Source organism: Chaetodon trifascialis, chromosome 2 (assembly GCF_039877785.1).
Source record: "Chaetodon trifascialis isolate fChaTrf1 chromosome 2, fChaTrf1.hap1, whole genome shotgun sequence".
Lineage (NCBI taxonomy): Eukaryota > Metazoa > Chordata > Actinopteri > Chaetodontiformes > Chaetodontidae > Chaetodon > Chaetodon trifascialis.
In genome coordinates, this window is record NC_092057.1 from 22,313,988 (window position 1) to 22,336,123 (window position 22,136).

The window sequence follows — 22,136 nt, forward strand, 5'->3', positions numbered from 1 at the left end:
TTCTCATAACTATTTTCTTTAATATGTAACTAAAGGCAACTGTTTATTTGAACTGCCTGTGAATTTGATTTTGTCTATTCTTTTGTCCTGTTTGTGTATTTCTCTCTCTCTTGAGTCATGTGAGGATTAAAATGCTGTGGATTCACAATCAAATACCTCCATTAAATTTGGGTTTAACTACATTGAACTGGCTTCAGGAACTGAAGTGTCATCTTATATGAAGAAGAAGAACATACTTTTTATTATCACAGCATTACATATGCACCACACACATTACATGCACATGCTATGCTTTTTTGTGAAATTAATTCTCTGCGTTCGACCCATCCTCGGTCTGTCGATCCTCCGCGGCAGACCAGGGGCGGTGGGCTGCCAGTTGCCTGCCGACAGCGGCGCCCAGGGACCCATCCTTTCTCTTGTCACCATTGGTCTGGTGGTGATCTTCCTGCATGTTTTTAATGGGGGTTATTTAAGGGGGAACACGGGGAGAACATGCAAACTCCACACAGAAAGGCCCCTTTTTTCCTCGAGCAGCAGGCACCGAAGGCATGGTGGAGGATACGCCACCAGTGCCCACAGCGGGGACCTTCTAGCTGTGAGGCGACGTGTTACCACTTGTTCCACCGTGCTACCCAAATATGGCAGCTCAGAGTATTGGATACCAGCCCTTTCAATCAGTTACCCGCATGATTCCAGCTGGGGGAGAGAGAGAGAGAGAGAGAGAGAGAGAGAGAGAGAGAGAGAGAGAGAGAGAGCGCGTTACAGATGCCCTACAAGTGTTTCATTGGGAGGCTTGAATTAGTTCAAAGGTGCCCAAGGAAGCATTATATGGGGTGTAGGAATTCCTGGCTACGCCCCTGTTGGTGATAGCGTCTGTCAAGAATCCCTGCAGGCCCAGTCATACTGCTGTCCTCTGCCTTAGCATAATCTATGGAAGATTGGAAATTTCAGCATTTGCAGGTTTCTGATTATAACATAATCACCTCTTGCAAAGATGAAAATTTAGGCTTAGTCTAGAGAAGAGGCAGTGGGTCTTGCAGTAGCCTGGAGCACCGTGTCTGTCGCTGAACAGCCTCTCGCCGAGTTTCACCACACGGTGGCCCTGTGCCTCTCCGCCTCGCCTCCGCCACCGTAAAGCTCAACCTCCCTCCGTCCCTCCTCCCCGACCACCACCACCACCTCCTCCTCCTCCTCGTCCTCCCTCTACTTCCATTCCTTCCTCCCGTCGCGCTGCGCAGAGCCACAGACGGTCCTCCAGCTCCGTGCAGCCCGCTGCGAAGATGGTCGGCGGCTTGTGTGCTCGCAGGTTGGCCCGCCGGTCGCGGTCCGCCCTGATCGCAGCCCTCACGGTGCTGCTGGTGCAGACGCTGATTGTGTGGAACTTCAGCAGCCTCGACTCCGGCGAAGACAGGGAAAACGGAGGCTCCAACGTGCGGGGGAAGAGGGACCAGGTCGCAGGCAACAAAGCCGCTGGCAGCGACTATTTCCAGCACGGGGTCGGGCAGCAGCAGCATCTTCCTCCGCCGGGGAAGGGGACGTCTCGCCTCATACAGCAGCCGGTAAGACAGAGGCGTTGCACATGTATTCATATCATACCCGCTAAAAAGAGAGACTGTCTCGCCGGGGATGAAGCCCGGAGGGGTTGGCAGACAGGTCAAAACATTTCCAGTGTGCGCTCTTTTACGTGAGACAAGCACACGGCCTGTCCTCAAAATGAATGAATGTTTGATTGTTGTCACTCGAGCAGAGGCTGCCTCGTAGGGAAATGATGGGATGTCTGAAGCAAGACAGATGTAAAGCGAGCTCTCGTGTTTTAAACGAGACGAGCATCCTCAGCTGAGCACGGGCTGAGGACACATTGCGCCGTTTGAATGAACGCACTCCAGCCTCCGCTTTAAAATGCCAAAGCTGAGGGGGACATCTGAACTCAGGATGGTGTGGTTCTCCAGGGCGGACCGATGGCCATGGCAGGGCGAATCCTTTCATAAGATAATAGCTGAGGAGGTGTCCGAATAGCAGAGCCACTGGCTGGGGTTGTAGCCTCGAACTGTCACGGTCTGTTTGGCATTTGAAGTCAAACACAGGAGCTGCATGGCTCAGCAGCACTGTCTGAGCAAGGCCAAATTGAAACATAACCCAATTTGCAGAGTTGTTTTTGATGAGTGTACAAAGATTAGAGTCATCTGCTGTTTGTGAAAACACAAAGAGTTTTATTGGTAGTGGCAACATGAGAGGCAAAGGTTGAAGATAGATGTGATTGTGGAGCAGATCAAATGAACATGTTGCACAGCAAAGGAGGAAATGAAGTTAAAGATAGTCTGTGGAAGCGTGGCCATGCAGAAACAGAGGAGCTGATGCCCCGCTCTGCTCCTCGAAAATATAAGAATCAGCTCCCCCAAAAATCCAAATGTTTACTCGCAGACTCCACTGACTGCTCCCTGTGCCCTGCAGGCTGCACACTGAGCAGGTTTTGTATTGGTACAGAGCTTTTTCCTGTGCAGCATGTGATTAATTTTCACAACCTGATGTCTGGAATTAAATTCTCGAAAATTGGGCTTCTTGCTCGCATGGTCTCTCAAGCAGTTAGGCTGCCCTGAAGAAATTGGACACGGTTGTTCGTGGCAAGCGCGCAGCCTTTTCCCCTTCACAAAGCTGCCAGCCATTCAAGTGTAGCCTGCTCCTCAGCCACCATGCAACCAGGAGATAACCGGCTTTGATGTAGCTTGATACACTGTGGCCTCCGCGCTCAGCCAGTCACTCGGAGCCGTGCGCTGTATCATCTGTCTCCTCTGCAGATTTTACAGTGACTCACTCACTTCATCTGGTAGGACTGTTTGTCCCACCTGCCGGCATCTCCACAGCACAAAGTCATGCCGAGGATGGGTTATGTTTGAGTCTATTTTTGGACACTTGGAGAATCCTCTAACAAAGTGTGTCTGCGGTGCTCATTAGTGAGTTTACATTAGAGGCTGTTATTATTGTTTGCTGTATGGAATTACTGCAGCACCCCAATAAGGACCGTACAGAAATGAGTAATGCAATGACATAACAGGAACTGTGGCTCAGTTGTGTCAGAACCTATTCACACTGCGTCATCATCCGTTTGTCCAAATGTGTTTCACTATTAAAGCACACAGTGGATCTGCACCCGCGACCTTTTAAAGAAGGCCTTTCATCCCCATCGCCTCGAGGCACTTCACACAGCCTGTATGCCAGTCAGTCCACCAGCCAGTCAGCTCGCCTGCTGCCTGCCTGTCACATCGCCGACTCCCTCTCTGCAGTTCTGTGGCCCCCGGACTCTTAACATTCAACTGGTCACCCTCGGCCACATGCATTCCCTCAACTGGTTAATCACCGCCTTTTCATTCTTTCTCCCTTTGTGGGTGGTGTGTGTGTGTGTGTGTGCCCGTGTCATTGTGTGTGCGTGTGTGGCTTGGTGAGGCAGAGTTGTCCAGCCTAAGGGTGACGCATAAGTGCCAACTGATGCTATATGAAGCGCCACGCCTGAGAGACGGCAGAGCAGCATTTTGATCCAGAATAGAATGAGCCAGAAGCTACAGTATGACAAAAGCAGAATTTCTATGTGCTAACTTGTGCTGGATGAAACATCAGGCAGAGCTGTGTCATCCCAGCAGGCAGGAGCTGCAGTTGTAATTAGTGGTTGTCTCCTGTTGTGTCTCTTGAGGGAAATGCTGCTAGAGAGCATACATGTTTTGTTCTCTGGTTCGGTCAAATTCTGTCGCTCACGTCTCCACAACATATCTGGATGTATACTCGCACGAACGCTACAACATTAGCTGCGAGTGTTCTCACACAGACGGCAGCTACCTGTTGCAGATTCCTCATTATAAATTTCTACACTTATTAATTACTCTGTCTTGTTTTGCCTGACATTGGTTTATTATAGGAGATAGCATCATACAATTATTATTAATAGGTGCTTATTAAGGCGGTGCTGGTGATGGATGTGAAAAACTGTTAAAGTGCCAGAATTAAACCAGTCTACCTCCAGCAGGAGGCTGAATAAAGCTTTGAAAAGCGCCTGGCTCCAGCCTTCACATCTGGCCGTCAGCGCTTTCTTTCCGTCTGCCGCGGTAGCCATATACTGTCATGATCCTCATGTGCACAGCGGGTGTCCAGCTCACACATGTTGTGAAAAGTTTCCCTATTAGTCATGGTATTACACGTAACTGTACCCCTGATGTACACTCTTTCCATTGTCCATTGAGTTTTCCTATGGCTCCCTTTAGCAAAGATGGCATTACAAACCAACAGAAAATGCACATTTATTGCAGTTTTGTCGACACAGTTCCACTGCATGGTGGTAGTACATCTTAACCACAAAATTATTAGACATTATATTTTATGATAAAGATGCTCAAAACTCTTTTTTTTTCCACAGTGGCTCATTTGGCTTTAGTGCAGGCCTAATTTTCTACAAAGAAACGAGTGCCAGCAGATATGTTACTTGAGTATTTTGTGACTGACAGAAGATGTTGGACACTGTATTAGAAAAAGAGGAAGGAAGTCTGCAATTTCTGTCTCACCAGCTCTGTGGGGGTTCCCATATGTCAGTGTAAGAAGCCTGATATTAATGGTCTTATGTAACTTTAAATAACACTTCCTATTCTCTTATAGTGATGGCTACTTATGCTGCAATCCAAGTCTTTGAAGCTGTTTTTCAGGACTTAATGAGACTAAATGAGCTCTGCGCTGTTTGGTGAAGGCAGTCAGAGTTAACATGAAAGAGACTGAAAATGAAATAAGTGAGTGACCACTTCAGACATGTTGGGCCTATCGTTTAAATTATACTCATGTGCAGCACAAGTAACAATGTACTGTACATATGTTTTGCATCTAGGAGCTTTGCCGAAATCTGTTGTTGCTACCAGTCTGTTCTCCAACCACAACCACAATGTGATTCATCCCACTGTGTCCATGATCACAGTGCTGACTCACACACGCGCGCGCGCGCACACACATACACACACACACACACACACACACACACACAATTATGTACGTGTGCATGTAAAATGCAGGGAAGCAGCTCCACACAAACACACCCACATTCTCATGCATATTTATAGTAATGCACAAATTGAAGGAGTCACAAAGAGTCCTTTTATTCCAATTTGTGTTTTTGAATTGGCACACTGCGTGATGACATACATTATGATGAGGGGGTATACAGTCATAGCTCTAATGCTGATTTCAAAAAGTTGGGACAGTGGTTTTACAAAGAGTCCCTGGGCCCATGTATTAATATCCTTAACCCAATCATGTGTTCACAAAGTGGTGAAACTCGCTCCATCCTCGCTTGTGAATGGCTGAGTCTTTCCAGGATGCCCCTTTCATACCCAATCATGATACTGTCACCTGTTACCAATGAACCTGTTTACCTGTGGAATGTTCCAAACAGGTGTGTTTGGAACATTCCACAGGTAAACAGAACAACAAACTTCCCCAGTCTTTAGTTTCTCCTGTCCCAACTTGTTTGGATCAAACATTAGATCAAACATTCAACATATTGCCGTTGTGCTGTTTTCAGTTGAGTATATGTGAAAAAGGATTAGCAAGTTGTCCCATTCTGTTTTATCTATGTTTTGCACAGTGTCCCAACTTTTTTGCAGTCAGGCCTGTAATGACTGCACCAACGTCATAGCTTTGAGTTGAAATTCAAACTACAGTAAGAACATGGCAACAAATCAAGTGTTTGGTTTTTAATGATCTGGTTGAATTCTACATTTACAGTAAGTGTGAGAAAACGCTTAAACTTTGCAGTTTATAAGCACAACAGGCTGTGGCCAAGCTGAACTTTTGACAGCGACAGCTCTAACATATACTGTGTATTACAGAGTAATTCAGAAGTGCACTATTGTGTGCCAGCCTTCTCATTTTTCCTTCCCTGAACATCTTTTCATTCACTTTGTAACAAAACTGCCTTTCTCACCTTTCCCTTGTGTTTCAGAGTCAGTTCTTTCTCACATTGCGTTCCTGGCAGCGTAGCTTGTTCCAGTGCCATTTCATGTGCCAGTCACTGTCAGCACTGGGTTTTGTATCATAGCAAACCACTTTAGCAGTTGTAATTGGCAGTTAAATTGGCACTCCCCAAAAGTAAATCGTCTTGAAGCGTGAGCTATTCTGCTTTAAACAGACCTTTGAACATACATAATTACAGTCCAGAGACACCCAGAAGATGCACTGTGTGATTTAAAATTTCAACCGTCCCAATCATTACACCAATAAAGTGTTACTCTGTAAAACCTGTAATGAGGGAAAAGTAAAGCACTGCCTGCCCATCAGTCCATCCATCTGTCGTCACAGAGAGCTTCTTTTTCAAGTGCCGTTAGTCTCAGAGAGAGGTGGGAACATGTTGAGATCTGAGGGAAGAAGTACGCACCTCAGACTTAAAAGAGAGACACTGAATACCCAAGACACTTTGAAGTCGATGTGTAATTTGTATACATGACACCATCCCTCAAAACCTGCCATGGGAAAACATTTTATGATTCTCATAATGCAGAGTACCGTTAAAACCCTCCCCTGTCATTTCCCTGAGCTGATCCTGCTCGTATGTTAACTGTCAACGTCAGTATGGAATCCCAACACTTCAGGCTATGTATGCTTTGTACACTGAAAGTTTGGGGTATCCATAGCAGCTCCAACATCACAGCAGACACTTGCCTGTGAAACACTCCTTCTAGCACAGGTGCTGAATGTACTGCGGGCCTCTTCAGAGTGGTATCCATGTAATCTGTTTACAGCAGAGGCAGCAGCCTCTCTCTCTGTACCCCTCTGTCCTCTTTGCTGACTCTGTGTAAACGAGGAATAGGCTTTTAACTATTCCACAAGTGTCAGGATGTTAGAAATACTAAGCGTACGCACGGGAGCAGAAAACACGCTCGCATGACTCACACAGTCCTGCCAATTATGTTGAGTCTTGCTTTGGAGATGAGAGTCGAGCAAGTTCCATAATCATGTTATATTTAATAAGGCAAATGGATTACTGCATCATCAAGTCAATAGCGAACAGTGTGTTGAGGGTTTAACATCTGCACCATGTGTGCACTAATTCTACTTTAAGATAGCTTGAAAGTAATGCAGTCATGAATTTTTCCCGTCTGATTAAAGAATAAGAAGAACTCTGACCAAGCAGTCAGTGTTAACTTCAACTTGCCACGGATGCAATTTAAGAAATGTATTGAGCTGCAATATACGGGGCTGCAATGAGATCGGAAACCATGCGCAAGTAAAATCTTTAAATTACATCGCAAAGTTACACACTACTGACATTATCCTGTACCACATTAAGAACAAGTAGCCATGTCCAAGGATGGCTCACAGCCAAAGATCACATCGCTGCCAGCCGGGTGGAGAAAATGTGTCCAGCGCCAGTCCGAGCCCACCACCCAGTTGGTGTGCTGAATGATTGAGACCTGCTGCCACTCAGTGAGGTAGAGGACGAGGGACTCAGAGAGCTGGTTCAACACCTCGAGCCTGAGTGCGTCATGCCATCGAGAGCTGCTGTGACTAAACGCATTGAAAAGCACTTTGAGAAGAAAGATGTGCTACAAGTCAAGCTAGCCGGGCCAGACAAGCTAGCTCTGAGCACCGACTGCTGGCCTGCTGTCATGAATGAAAGCTGCATCACAACTACCTGTCACTTCATCAGAGCCGTCTGGGAGGTGCAGTCCAGCGTGCTCCTCAGCTCAAAATGAACCAAAGCTGACGTCCCTATGGGGACACTTCTCTGTCTCAGTGTCACATTTTGCCAAATATTCTTTGGCTGCAGCTTGTCAAATCTGAGGATTCGCTGCTTTTCTCTGCTTGAAATAATTGTACATTGAATATTGTGGATTTTACGCCGTTGGTTGAACAAAACAAGCAATTCAAAGACATAATTTTGGGGTAGTCTGACAAGCATTTTACACTATTTTCTGACGTGTTATTGACTAAAAATGAATCAGTAATTGCACAAGCACTGTGTCGTCATTCGTGATGGTCCTGTCATGTTTGAGTCAGCGTGGAACTTTTCCGTAACAGAGACCTACAGATGGGTGACAGATGAAAAGAAGATTCAGCATTTGTAAAGGGAAGTGCTCTTTGTCATAGATTCTCCAAGCTTCTGGTACTCTATTGATTTTTAAGCATACTAAGTAGAAGACATTCCCTCATTTAACGTTTTGATGGTGGGGAGCGTCGTCTAACATCTGTTCAGTTAGGTTTAGATCTGGTGACGGTGAACCTGTCTGTATGTTTGCAAGCCCCAAACCAATTACTTTAACAGATATGTGAACATGGAAATGTCCCAGATGCCATGTCTGAATGGGGGCAAGTTGGTAGAGAAGGGTCTCTTTTGACAGCATGTTGACAGAGTAATGCACATGTCTTGAAGGGGCTTAAGAGACACCATTTACAGTCCTTTCTCCTCCGCTCGTCTGTGTGCATGCCTGCGTGTCTGTGTGTGCTCTGTGCTCAGCTTGATGCCTTTGTATGCCTCATCTGTAAAACTGCAAAATCAAAGATCGTAGCTACTGTTCATCTCTCTCCTGTCAAGTCTATTCAAACAAACCTCACCATTACCACCAATTAGAGTTGCATCACTCTGTCAACCCTCCCTGCATACACGCACACACAAACACAAACACACACACACACACACACAAACACCACAGCTCCAGCCCAGCCGTCTCTCCTGCCTCTGTAAGACAGCCTGCCTCTCTCCCCCCAATCTTCCCCTCATCCTCCCATCATCCTCAGCCGCCGTTACAGATGGTTTCATTCCCCAACACATTAATAACGCATCATCCAGATGAATGAAGCTATATAATACCTAGCGTTGCCAATAATCCCACAGGTAAGAGGCTTAGCAGACAGCCCTGAGAGAGAGACAGAGAAAGAGATAGGGAGACAAGACGTGGGGTGGGGGGGTATCTGAAGTCAGGTATCCATGTTGATATTTAGCGCACAGCTAAAAGGCTACATGTACACACACACACACACACACACACACACACACACACACACACACACACACACACACACACAATTTGGTCTAGACCATCACCATATGGAGGGGTTATTAGGCCAATCGTTCAGCTCCCTTGCTGTTTAGTGGTTGCAGGATTATCCACTTAAATAGATCTGCTGTATTTTATACAGATCAGTGCCAACTGCCGTAAGACACTTGAATAGAATCATTTTGAATTTATTGTCATCGCATTGAACTTAATAAATAAAAACAAACTTTTTTAAAATGAAATAAATGTACACACACTTAGCTGTTGTAAATTTGTTGCAGTGGTTTGAATCGTAATCACATTATTGTAGATTTAAACACTAGTCTGTCTCTTGTTCTCTTAGTGCTGATTCAAGGACTCGGCCTGAAGGTGGGAGAATATACTGGTTCTAGTTTTCATTAGATGCTGGGGCCAGTTTAAGATAAGATGTGATATTGATCCGTTAGGTACAATTTTCAGGATAAAAAAGCAGAAAGAAACAGCTTGTGAAAACTAAGGCTCAGAGTGCTGTATGACCATATTTTTATTTTTAGGCCCATGCACACAGCATGTGTCTCAGACCCTTATCAGAACTGAAAAAAACTAAGCAAACTAAATTTAAATTCCCCGTAAACTTGGCTGAGGCTTCAGATTTATAGCAGAAAGCCTGCGGTACTGACTGGAGGTGTGAAGGATTTTGAAAGACACGACTGCTCACCAACCAGGGAGGGTCTTCCCAAAGACCGTCTTGGCTTCTCTCGGGACTAAACACAGACTAGGACCAGGATATCTGTCCCTCAACTTTGTGGAACTGCAATACCAAAATGCTCAAGGATCAATTTAAAATTTGCTTTCAAGCCATCAGGTCTAATTTCTAAATAATTTCTAAATTAAATTTCTAAATTTCTAATTTCTAATTTCTAAATATGCCTGACAAACTCAGATTTGGCAGTACTGTATTCAACAAATACATTTTTTGAATTTACTGGCTCCTTGTGAGGATGAACGTGGAAATGACTTTAGCTCAAATACAGCATGTGCTAACACTAACCTTTACTTAGAGCCAGCGGAGGGACAGCCATTTGTAAAAAGCGTGGTGTTTTATTGATTGTGTTTCGATACACAAATTCTGGAGCGACTTCTATTTGAGGGAGGACTGTATGTCTTTTCTATAAGGGAACACAAGTGATTTTTCTCTTGATGGGGTATGCTGCCAAGCTGGGAGGTGCAACATGATGAGAAGCTGCACTAGCATGATCCCATCAGGTCAGATTGCGTCATATATCCTTTTTTGTTGCTGATTTTTCACCCCTTTCACATTGTGTACTGTGTCTATAACATCTGCAGTATATTGAAGCCCCTGCAACATTCACAATAAATGGACTTCTGTAGGCAGTCATTTTCCAGTAGGGAGTGTGTTTGTTTCAAAACCATAATGGTCACATCACACTGAAAAACACTTGACGCCCTCATTGTTGGGGAAGTATAGGGTAGATTGCCCACTTCTCTGAAAACTGCAGTGCCCTGAGACAGACGTGCAACATGCTGATCCACATGTGACACCGAAATGCACATGAACATGTAATCACACCCACGCAGGGTAATGACACTGAGCATGAGCCACTGCCTTGCTATCTCCTCCTCGACACACCATACACTAATCCCCATGAATTGTGTTATTCTAATAAGACGAGGGGGGTTGTGACAGAAAGAGAAAAGAGTACGTGGCAGTATGGTGAGGACACAGGGTGATGACATGTCGGCTGGGTAGAGATAGGGGCGATCCGGCCTGTCAGGCAGAGCCTTTGTCCTTCCAGTCCCTCAGAGCAAGAGGAGAGAAACTGACAGCGGCGCTTTTCTTCTCTTCTTCCTCTTCCTCCTCCTCCTCTTTTCTTTTCTCGCTAATGGAGCTGAATGCCAACAGTCCAGAAGACTTGTCTCTATCTGTGATTAGAGAGAAAGTGAGAGGAAAAAGAAGGAAGCAGAGATAGAGACAGGCAGAGATCGAGACAGGCAGAGATCGAGACAGGCAGATTCTATGCAATACAGTAGAAAGGTGTAGGAAGAAATGGGGGGGGGGGTCGGTGGAGAAAAGATAAACGTCTCATCCCTTCTACAAATCCGACGTCGACTCAAATCCCAGCGTAATCCTCAGGGGAACCCGGTTTGGTTTGAAGCCTTGCTAGTGTAGCTTGGGCCCGGCTGGCAAAGACTGCGTGGTTGGAGGCCATTTCTGGAAAGTAACCTGAGTCCAAATAGCCTCCATGCATGCAGGGGTCAGGTCTGTAATTTCCCCCTCTGTTGGTGAAGTTTAGGATTTAGAGTAAAACAGAGAAAGTTGATGCCAAGACACTGATCAAGCTGGTTTTATCAAGCATCTCTAAATAGGAGTTCTCATTTAGGGTTACACTGAATAGGATGTCTGAAGGAATCTTCCCAATAATCCCAGTTCTCCACTGCCACTTGAAACAGGTTGCGATTCCACTGGTTTAATCATCCACCTGGGTGGATACTTGCTTCTGACAGATATTTCTTTGTATTGTCCACACCTGGATGACATTTCAGAGTGGCCGACGGTTTTAGGTGAGGAGAGCTTCTGTTGTTTCAAAATGCTATTCAACAGACTGATGATATAATCATCATCATGACTGCAGAGAAATGCGTGTTAAATTATGCAAGAGGAATTTACAGTTTTCCATTTTCTGCAATGGTGCCACTGGGGCTGTGTATTGAACCTCTCTTTTTTAGCACCAACCGAAATGTGTCAGTAGCACAGCAACTGCTGTAACTTGGCATCAAGTGTCTGGTCAGTTTTTGAATCCTACTGACTTCTTATTTGATCTTCCTCTATGTTTACTTGTGTTTGCACATCATTTAACATTTAAGAACTTATTATTATTTTGTTATATGAAAAAAGAAAGAAAATCATATCAATATTTCTCCAATATTAAAAAAGCATTATTTATTGCACTAACGCTCAAACAGAAATTCCAAATAAAATGTTGCAGCCATTAAAAAAAAAAAAAAAATGCTGTTGATGCTGATTTAAATGTTTCACTCAATGTGGAGTAAGCAGATTAGGAATATGTATCATATCAAGAAACATTGGAAGGCTCACTGAAGACAGCCAGAACGTACCAGTCAAGATGCACACACCTGCAAAACATCCACACAAATGCATAGACGTGCATACACACACTCTTCAGTGTCCCCTCGGTGCTGAAGGCGCACACCTACAGAATGCATAAAATCATAGAATACTCTTCCCTGCATCACAAAAAACACTCACCCACACAATCTCCCTCTCACAAACACGTGCACAAACACACACACACACGTTTGCACATACACAATGGCCTCCATCTCCCTGCTCCTTCCACCTTGGCTCGTGCACAACACGCACACACTTTGAGAGTAAATAGAATTATAAAACACCCTGTGCACCACATGAATAGCTGCTCTTCAGTATTCATGTTAACCACCAGGACCAGCCGGAGAGCTCATGCTCATTACTGAACAGGTGTTTTCTCCATCAGCAGAGCATTTAGACCCAGTCTGTCCTTCCTGCCTGCCTCCACTCCGCCGAAGCGTGGAGCTCGTGAGGTCTGAACGCAGAAGCCGTCACGTTTGCATCCTTCTCCTTGACTACTTCCTCCCCCTCTTCATCCCCGCGTGCTCCCACCCCTCCTCTCCCCGGCCGTCCCCTCCTGCCTCCTCCACTTCTTCTCCCATCTTGAGTGGGGATGTCTTACTGCGCCACCGAGTCGCTTGCTGGTCCTCAAGACGCCGCAGGCCTCCCAAATCAGCTTCAATGAGGAGCCCTGCAGAGGCTGTCGCTGCCGGGGAGAAATTGCGCTGTAATTGAGCTGCTTGATAATAATACGTTCTTCTCTCTGATTTCCTACCAGCGGTGAATCATCAACACCATCATCATTGTGCCATCACATCAGCAACGCTCCGCAGACGCTTCCACGCCGCCGCCGCCGGAGTTGACCTGCTCTTTCACTTGATTCGCCGTCTCTCTCTCTCTCTCGTCAATTGCTCTCGTTCCACTTATTTTATTCCCATTTCCTCTCTGTTTCACTTTTCTCCTCGCTCCTCTCATCTCTCTCCAACCATCCTTCCCGTTTCTGTTCCATTTCATTGGGCGGCATGCCTCAAAGGTATATAGAAATTACAATGTACGGAAAAAAATGTGTGTGTGTGTGTGTGTGTGTGTGTGTAGGGGGAGGCGGGGGCAGAGGGAGAGGAGATAATTAGGATGGGTGATTGTGTGAGCACAATGTCAAATGCCTCTTTGCTACGTACTTACGGCATTCATGCTTCTGTGGCACAAGGCGGGGAAGCTTGATCGTTCTTGTGCAACAGTTTGAGCTTCCTCTTTTGGAAAATGATCTGAATTTCAAACACTTTGAACATTTCACCCATAAGTGCCGTCTTTTTCCAATTCTGTCCTTGCCGTTGCAAAATATTCCCCCGTTCATGCGTTCCCACATAAAACTTTCACAGGGCATAAAGCCCCCTGTGTCTCAAACCATGGCAGTTATAGGCGGTTTGTTAAAGGTGAGAGAATGTGTGTGTGTGTGTGTGTGTGTGTGTGCGTGTGTGTGTGTGTGTGTGTGTGTGTGTGTGTGTGTGTGTGCGTGTGCGTGTGCGTGTGCGTGTGCGTGTGCGTGTGCATGTGCGCGTCTGTCTGTCTGTCTGTCTGTCTGTCTGTCTGTCTGTGCATGTTCATGCTTAATGTGACAGAGGATGAGAAAGACTGAAATTGTAGCTGAGCAATATTGGAAAGTTGGTTAAATAATGAGGAAAGTAAATAAAAAAGACTTTGCGGCGTAAAGGGGAAAGAAACTGAGACAGAGGGTTAATCTGCTCCAAGACACACAGACTGAGATGTAAAGAGAAAAAGAGGTTAAAGGAAAGGGAGAGCTTGCCAAGACGGATTTTACACTCTGTGTGTGTGTGTGTGTGTGTGTGTGTGTGTGTGTGTGTGTGTGTGTGTGTGTGTGTGTGTGTGTGTGTGTGTGTGTGTGTGTGTGTGTGCCACTGGTATGAGGGGAGTTTACACATGGCTTTCAGTGCTTTAACCATCCTCATGAGAATTGCCTTTCCATAGAAGAGAACCATTAGGAAAATCATTGAGTGCTTATTGGTGTCAGCACTCTATTTGTGTTTGTGTGTGTTTCTCTGTGTGTATGTGTGTGTGAGCTCAAACAAAGAACAATGTTGCTCTTTTTTCTCGCTCTCTCTCTCTCTCCTCCGAATGGCCAGTCCAGCATTTTGACTTCTTTTTCTGTCCTCAAGTTTTCTCTTTAACTGCAGTGAGTGAAATCCGTTTTACTCCCGTAAATAGGCCTACAACAATCTTTTTATGTAACTCTCAGTTTATCCACAGCATAGATGAATACGTCTTTTCTTTCTTACGTGGAGGGCCAAGTAGGTCTCGCTGCACTCCTCCAGTAACTTTCATACATACTTCGTGGCTTTGTGAGGTTATCTGTGGACAAGGCTTGGCTGCTTCTACGGTGCTGAAATGTAAGCACACCCTGCCACCTCCCGTACCTGCACAAGCAAAATCATAGAAATTAGCTGGTGTACTGAACTGTATATATACTGTACACTGTATGCATGTGTGTGGCTGATTTAGTGTATTTATTATTAATAACCTCCTGCACATATCCATGTGTTCCACAGGCGTATAGAGTATGCAGATATAATTGTCTTGCTGAGAAAGAGATTTGGTCAAGGCAATTATAATTCAGCCAGGGCACATCTGCTTGCCTAGTACTCAGTCTATTTGCCTAAAAGACACAAATGACTGTAATTTAACAGCAATAGAGAAGGACTGTAATGAGTTGGTGACTATTTGCCTGATGTGAGCGTGTTGCTCTAAGGTGGGAAGAATAATCAAAGGAATGGGACTATATTTTCACTGGCATTATGTCTGGTGGCAGCAATGGAGATAAATGAGCGTGAGCTTTATTAGCTTCTCAATACTGTTCTGCTACCTTTTTTACAAAATTCTTATTTGTCTTTATTTGCTAATAGACTCAGAATATAGCTTACGCATTACTTCTGCTGAAATTATTCCATTTAATACTTGATAGGAACGCTGGTGGTTATAATGATGTCTGCTGTCTGGTAACAGTAGCAAGAAAATGTGAAGTTCCACATATAGATACAGGTGCACTTGGTATGTTCACATGCACACCAGTGTCCTGGTTGAAAGAATGCTTCAGTATTTGCAAACTACACGACAGATTATACTAACAGATATGCTCGTCATTGAGTTTAGGTGCTAGAAGGTGGATTTTGTTACCTTTGCACTGAGCCAAGCTAGCCATTTCCCCCTGTTTCCATTCTTTATGCTAAGCTAAGCTAACTGACTGCTGGCTCCAGCTGCATTGCATCCAGACATTTTTCACATTTCTTAAAATGTCAAACTATTTGTACAAAGCATTATCTTGGTTTTGATCCTTATTTACATTGAGCCTGATCATGCTATTCATGTCCTTGAATATATGGTTATGTCATCATCCGGGTGTGTGGTTGTCAGTGTACGAGCATCTTCCATTTAGACACCACATGATTTACCTGAGTTGTTGAGGACTCTGCAGCTTTTGCCACTCCACCAGATTTGGCCTCTCTATCTAATCACTTGCAATTTGAGACAAGTGATCAAATTTATCCTCTACATTACCGCTGTCAGACTTCCACTTCAGTGTTCATCATTATCACATGGTTTATTATCGTAGTTTATGTTGTTCTCACTAACTGCCATATGTTTTGAGTTGAGGACGCACCTGCACTCGAAACAGACGACCATCAGAAACCCGAGGAAGTCGATCCCATCCCTCAGTGTCTTTAGTAGCTTTCCAGGATCAAAAACTTTCTTTGCACTTTTCTCCTGTATAGTTTCTTCTTCTTCACCACGTGTGTTACTACACACCACTGACACCAAATTGCTTTACATTTATTTGACTTGAAAACACTGAGTGAGAGCATAAGCCCAGTGAGAACCACAGGACTGTATATGCTGAAGTATATGCTGAATTATAAATGCAGTGTGTGTGTTGAGTGTCAGAGAGATGCCTGAGATCAAAGTGTTTGTTTGCAGCAGGACTCATCCAACATGTGCACTGTATACTATATATATCATGTACAACAATCTGACATGACTTATGTTTAATGGATGAAAGATTGTGAGTTTATGATGGCCCGTGGCTGTACACACTCTTTATATTTGTGTGTGTGTATAGAGGTGGGATTGGGGCTGAGGAGATGTGTGTGCTCGCTGCATTGAACATCAAAGGTCAGGGAAGGTGATAGCTCTCTCTCGTTGTGTGCGTGTGTTTGTGTGCGTTGCGCGCCACATGGCGTCCCAGCCTGCAGCGGGGCCAATGATTCAGAGGACACACGCTGCATGGCGTGCACTGTCTTTGACCCTTCTCTACAGCAGCTGTTAATATAACGCTACAGCTGTGTATTTGTTTATGTTGTGCAGGGCTGATGGGGGGAGAAGGCTTTTGTAAATGGGACTAAATATGTGCGTTTGTCATCCACTTGTCACTATTAGTATGCATTCATTGTGAATGATATGTACATCCTTGCGTGTTTTTTTATATCAGTGTACAGCTGTGTGTATTTAGGGTCTGCTGGGTCACCCCAGGCCCTTTGTGCTCTTGCCAGCGCCCTGCTTAGGCTCCCAGGGGCCCCAGAGGATTTTTTGCTGGGATATGCTGACAAATTGATGCTGCCGGACTGGCTAACTGCTCCTTCTGTGGCTGGCATCGTCCGCAGTGCACTCTGAATACCAAGTGATGGCCGTGAGCGCTTTTCTCTCTTTGTTTCCCACCAGCACGCACACACAAACAATATGACATCATCGCGCAAAACCCAGAATTTCAAATGGGCCCAGCTTGAGGAAAAAGCCCCGAATCCAGCCTGAAATCTGGATCAAAAACCTAATCCTCAACTCTGGGGGATCCGATCTGAGTCACTGCGGGGCCTGGCTATTGGCCATCGCTCCATTCCTCATTGCCCTCCCTTTCTCCCCTTCTCTCCATGTCTCCCCTTTTCTCTCTTGCTCTCAAATTTTGGACAGCTGTTTCACACTGTGAAAAGGAGGGAAAGTAGCTTTAATTTTGCCAATCATGCCTCAGTCTGTGCATCTGCTATGTCGGAGTGATTAGCACAGCAGAAGCTGTCTTTACTATGGTGACAAGCCCATATGGTTTCCGTATGTACTAGTAAGCATTAGGCTTGATCTGTCACTTTGTATTAGAATTTGTTTTACATGGTAACATAACCATTAAATCTGAGCCACAAGGACAGCGCGTGCAGTCGATTGTTCTATGAAAAGACAACAGAAAATGTACAAGGTACAGAGTTAATCCAAATGGAGTGTGTGTGTGTGTGTGTGTGTGCGTGTGTGATAGATTTTTTTGCTATGTTGCAGTGCAACACTGTTAAGTCTAATGTCACACACTCCCCTGCACACGTACGCACACGTCCAAACACTCACTCACACACACACACACACACACACACACACACACACACACACACACACACACACACACAAAGCAGTCTTTACATTCACAGTGTGACCGAACCCAGTGAACCTCAGCTTTCCCTACACTCTTCAGTAAAGATACTCCTTCTCACTTCATCACACACACACACACACACACACACACACACACACACACACACACACACACACACACACGCACACAGACAGGGGGCTCTGTATGGCTCTTTAACGGTTTCCTCTCAGACAGAGGGAGTTTCGCTCCAGCCTGATTTCGGTTTGCCACACAGTGCACCACTGTAGCCGGCTAGCCGAGCCTTCAGCTTCCGGGCCTTTAGCTGTACCAATAATCAGCTAACCTCCAGCACTTGCCAAGGCTAACCACATAATTACTGCACTCATCTGGCCGAATCTCTTCTCAATGCAGAGCAGAAGCTTGATCCTGCAGTTGCAGAGAGCCGCTTTAGCCAAACCCTCGAGCACTCGAGACTACAAGGCTACAGCTCAACCCTCATAACCCACACTGCAGTGTGGTGAAGATACAGCCGACTTCCTCAGCTTATCTTTCTCAGAAGGTCATGGATTAGCAATCCTTGGGCCTTGTAGGTCTGACTCATTCTTATGGATCAGCATCGAGCTCAGTCAACAAACCGGTATCGCAGCTTGAACAGCTCGGAGTTGTGGTAGGAAAGTCTGATTGATGCTGGTCAGGCTGTGCTGGAACGGGATCTTACTGGCGTTCCTCTGGAGGACTGGAGAGTCGCTCTGCTACAACAGTGAAGAAGAGGGGTCCAGACAGACTGAGGAAGCAAATGAATGAGTTTCGGGGGGCTGCGTGGGAATGGCAGATAAGCCTTTTCCTGTGTTCCGGAGTGTGTGTGGCGCTTCATACCTAATCTTCATATAGAGTACGTACCATCCAGTGGACATGGATGAGTTGAATTTCCCCTTGCTACATCCTGTCCCCATAACAGGAAAAGAAGAAGTAGACAAAACTCAGCCAGGAAATACTTTAATTGAATGTCTGTCTGTGCAGTCATTCATGAAACGGGGGGACTTTCTCAGACATATGTTTTTTCCTGCAGTGCGTCAGAGAGTAACAGCAGAATTGTCAAGAATGTGAGATCTAAAAGAAAAAGATTCATTTGTCAACTGAATAAATCTTTTGGTATTTTCCTCTTATATCATCTCTATCCCTCTGCTTCATCTCAGCACCTCGCCATCAGTTTACTCCAGTAAGACAAACCCCAAACATCTCACATTGTTTAACAAACTTGTATTCGCCATCAGTCTGAAAGGGTCTGCATACAGTGTGCTGTCTCCCCACCTGTTAAAAGTAACCTGATAAAAGGTTTCTATATTAACTGTAGGATTAATATGATTAATTCATTTCAGTGATACTTTTCATTAAATTTCATTTTCACTGCTTCATTAACTTTTCATAGGTAGAGAAAGTTACACCACTAACTTTTATTTTCATTATTGATTAAAGAGTTCATTCATCATTTGGTTTATAAATTACTTGTCTAGCCAGCAGCCCAAAGATATTATATAAGATATTATCACATTTGTGATAGTAGAACCAGCAAATTATTGGCATTTCTTCTTGAAAAGTGACTTAAATGATTGATGGATTTTCACATTTTTGCAGATAAACTTTCTGTCCACCGATCAGCTGATGAATAGTTTGAGCTCTATGCTTCCCCTGACATTATTATCTTGAATGATTTGTGAGTCTGGTCTGGTGTAATTCTGTGATTGAGCAAAGCAAACTTACAGTATGTGAAAAACTGTGAAAGTGATGTCAGTGTGTATTGATAACACTCCTCCCGCCTTAAAGAACTGCCACATTCAACGTGATCTTTGAGTCTCTATCCTTCCGTCAGTCCTTCTGTTAAAGTTACACTTGGACTCACAACAAAGAAAACAACTGATAAATAAGCAACAGCAGGCTGTTACTCACAACCAGCTACAGTCAACATTCAACCACAACCCAGCGGCGCCCGACAGCCATCTTGGTGCGTCAGGGCTCAGACACCTACCGGCTGGTCGTAAAAGAGAATTGCATCCAGAGAGGTTTTACCTCAGTTGTGCGTTGGAGCCCCTCAGCAAAGTACTTAAGTCATAGTATATGTCTGCTGTGCCGATGGAAAACGTGTAAAAGATTTTGCCTTGTCAGACGCTTTGTAGAAAAGTAATTTCCTCTTGTTTCTGTTGAGGCTGGAGATAAGCCAGGGCTCCTGGTACACTGAGGAACAACTTACAGATTATACACACTTTCTGTTATAGTGGAGAACAAACACACACATACACAAGTGTGTATGCTATACAGGCTCAAGAATGCACAAAATATGAACTTACCGCCCGCATACTGTACACACTGACCTACATAAACCTACGTGTCCACATACAGACACTTTGTCTTCAGACACAGCATACACACACCGAACAGCTGATGACAGCAGCACTTCAGTTTTTACTATCACACCATGCCATTTTCTTCCACTGACACTGACAAGAGATTTCTCTATTAAAACTTGCACATTTATTTAATTCCACCATTCAATTATGTATTTACCTCTGCAGTATTTACTTTTGGCAAAAGCCGCCGAACATCATTAGCAAGATAACCCGCTGAGCAAAACTGACAAGTGCGAAAAAGAAAGGAAGCGAGAGAATGAGAGACGAAGGAGGCAAATGACAAACATGATGAAATAAAAAAGTTTTTTGGAATAACGCTGCGTGGGAGGAGATTTGGAGTGACCTAATTAAAATGTTGGAATCCTGAGAGGAATAAATTAAGAAAATGTCAGTTAGGCTGAGCCGGAGGAGGGGAGATTAAGAGGCGCAAGCTCCAATACTGTCTTATTTCTGCTCTTCTTCTCCTTTATCACTGCTGCATGGAACATTGGTCTTTCACAACAACATAGGGAGTTGGAGTTACCCTAGAATTTACCATTGGAGTACATGTAGAGTTCGCAGTGTCGTGTGAAAAGAAAAGGAATGGTGTTGCAAGTTGAGAAAGTTTTGAGCTGTAGGTGTCATGCAAAAAGAAAGTCCAGTGGGTGTGTAACTAGTCTGACACGGCTGAATTCCCGAGGAAACTTTGAAATGAAAATGGACATCTTAGAATAAAAAAGGAAGAGAGAGCAAGAGAGAGAGAGAGGAAGCCGCAGAGCTTCAACAGAATAGTCCCACCTTGCAGTTTAAGCTTCTTAAGGTTTCCACAGCAGTCCTGTGCAGTAGCACTATGAAAGCCACCGGTGTGTTAGCATAGTTTAGCTAGCATCCTCGCTGTCTTCCACCAGCCGTCCCACACACAATCCCCCCGTGGGGAAGCTCCATATGGGGCCAACATGTTTCTGCTGTGCTGGGCAGGACGGGACCATACGGGCGCTGTCGGACTGTGTGTCGCATGTATTAGAGCAGATGATGGCAATGGCAATGTTTCGATTGTCAGCACAGAGGAGGAGAGAGGTGGAATGAAGAATGGGGGGGGGGGGGGTGAGCAGGAGGAGGGAGGGAGGAGAGGGAAGAAAGGACAGCTGGTACCAAGATTGGTGTTAGTTAAGGATGACTAAGTGACATCTTGACAAGAGACAGATAAGAGGACTCCATGGAACAAAGATGAAAAAGGAAAGTACCAGTGAGCCTCTGATGCCAGCGTGCTTTAGTAAAGTACAAGATCTTTGATTCCACTTCCCTTTGAAGTGATCCATGGAAATAACACCATGTGGCATGCATGAATTTCAGCATTGGATGAAAAAAGACCCAGCCTGGTGCGGCATCCCTAATGCCGAGCCTTCGCTTTGGCTTGCACAGCCACAGAGCTTTTCCTCGTGCTTTGACAACATAACACCAGGATGCACCCCCACGCTGCAATAACCGCTCACCTTACTTTCAATTGCCGTCAATTCTGAAAGTTGGATTTCATCAAAGTTTTGATAATGAAAAACTTCTGCTCTGAAGAGCGTGTTATGTCTGATCTATTGGCCAATAATCGCTTGCAAATGAACAGCGGTTTCAGTTTACATTTTCAGGCGAGCTGAAATGAAAGCCAATTGCCTCCCTAACGCTTGCGTGCCACACTCTGGCACCCAGACCCACACCGTGTAATCCAGGCGTGGAGTGTTTGTTCAGAGGGCATCCACTTCAGAGCTGTACTCCACAACAACAGCAGGTCATTTGTTTCAATCGAACAAGAGACACTTGAAACATCTGTTTTTCTCTCAGTTCCTCCCAAAAAAGCTTGCATCGGCCTGGGGAGGCTTTCCATAATTTCTGTCATCGCTCCTTATCCCGACCTCCAATCTCCTGTGGACTCTCAGGTGTGTGCGCCCTGCTCTCCTGTGCAGCACTGTGCAGCAGTGGGTCTGTGTTGGTGGTTAGTAGTGCAACAATGGCTGTGGGGCCACACTCCACTTAAGCTGTCACGCCTGTAATGAACAGCAGATTTCAGTGTGAAGCAGCTCATCTGTCGGTGTGTGTGTGTGTTTCTGAAAGGGAGAAAGAGAGAGGGAAGTCTGGAGTTTAAGTGTAGTATAACATGGCAAACATTGTAGCTTGCAGGAGAGGGTCTGACTGACTGCTGAGGTTTCATT

General features: G+C 45.0%; 1 protein-coding gene across 1 annotated transcript in view; it reads left to right on the top strand.

The window, feature by feature from the left end:
- Positions 1-1,211: 1,211 nt before the first annotated feature.
- Positions 1,212-22,136, top strand: part of LOC139345877 (xylosyltransferase 1-like) — a 76,006-nt gene continuing 55,081 nt past the window's right edge. Inside the window, exon 1 of the mRNA XM_070984750.1 lies at positions 1,212-1,559. Coding sequence (XP_070840851.1) covers positions 1,281-1,559 — 279 coding nt within the window. The 5' untranslated portion in view covers positions 1,212-1,280. The remainder of the gene's footprint in view (positions 1,560-22,136) is intronic.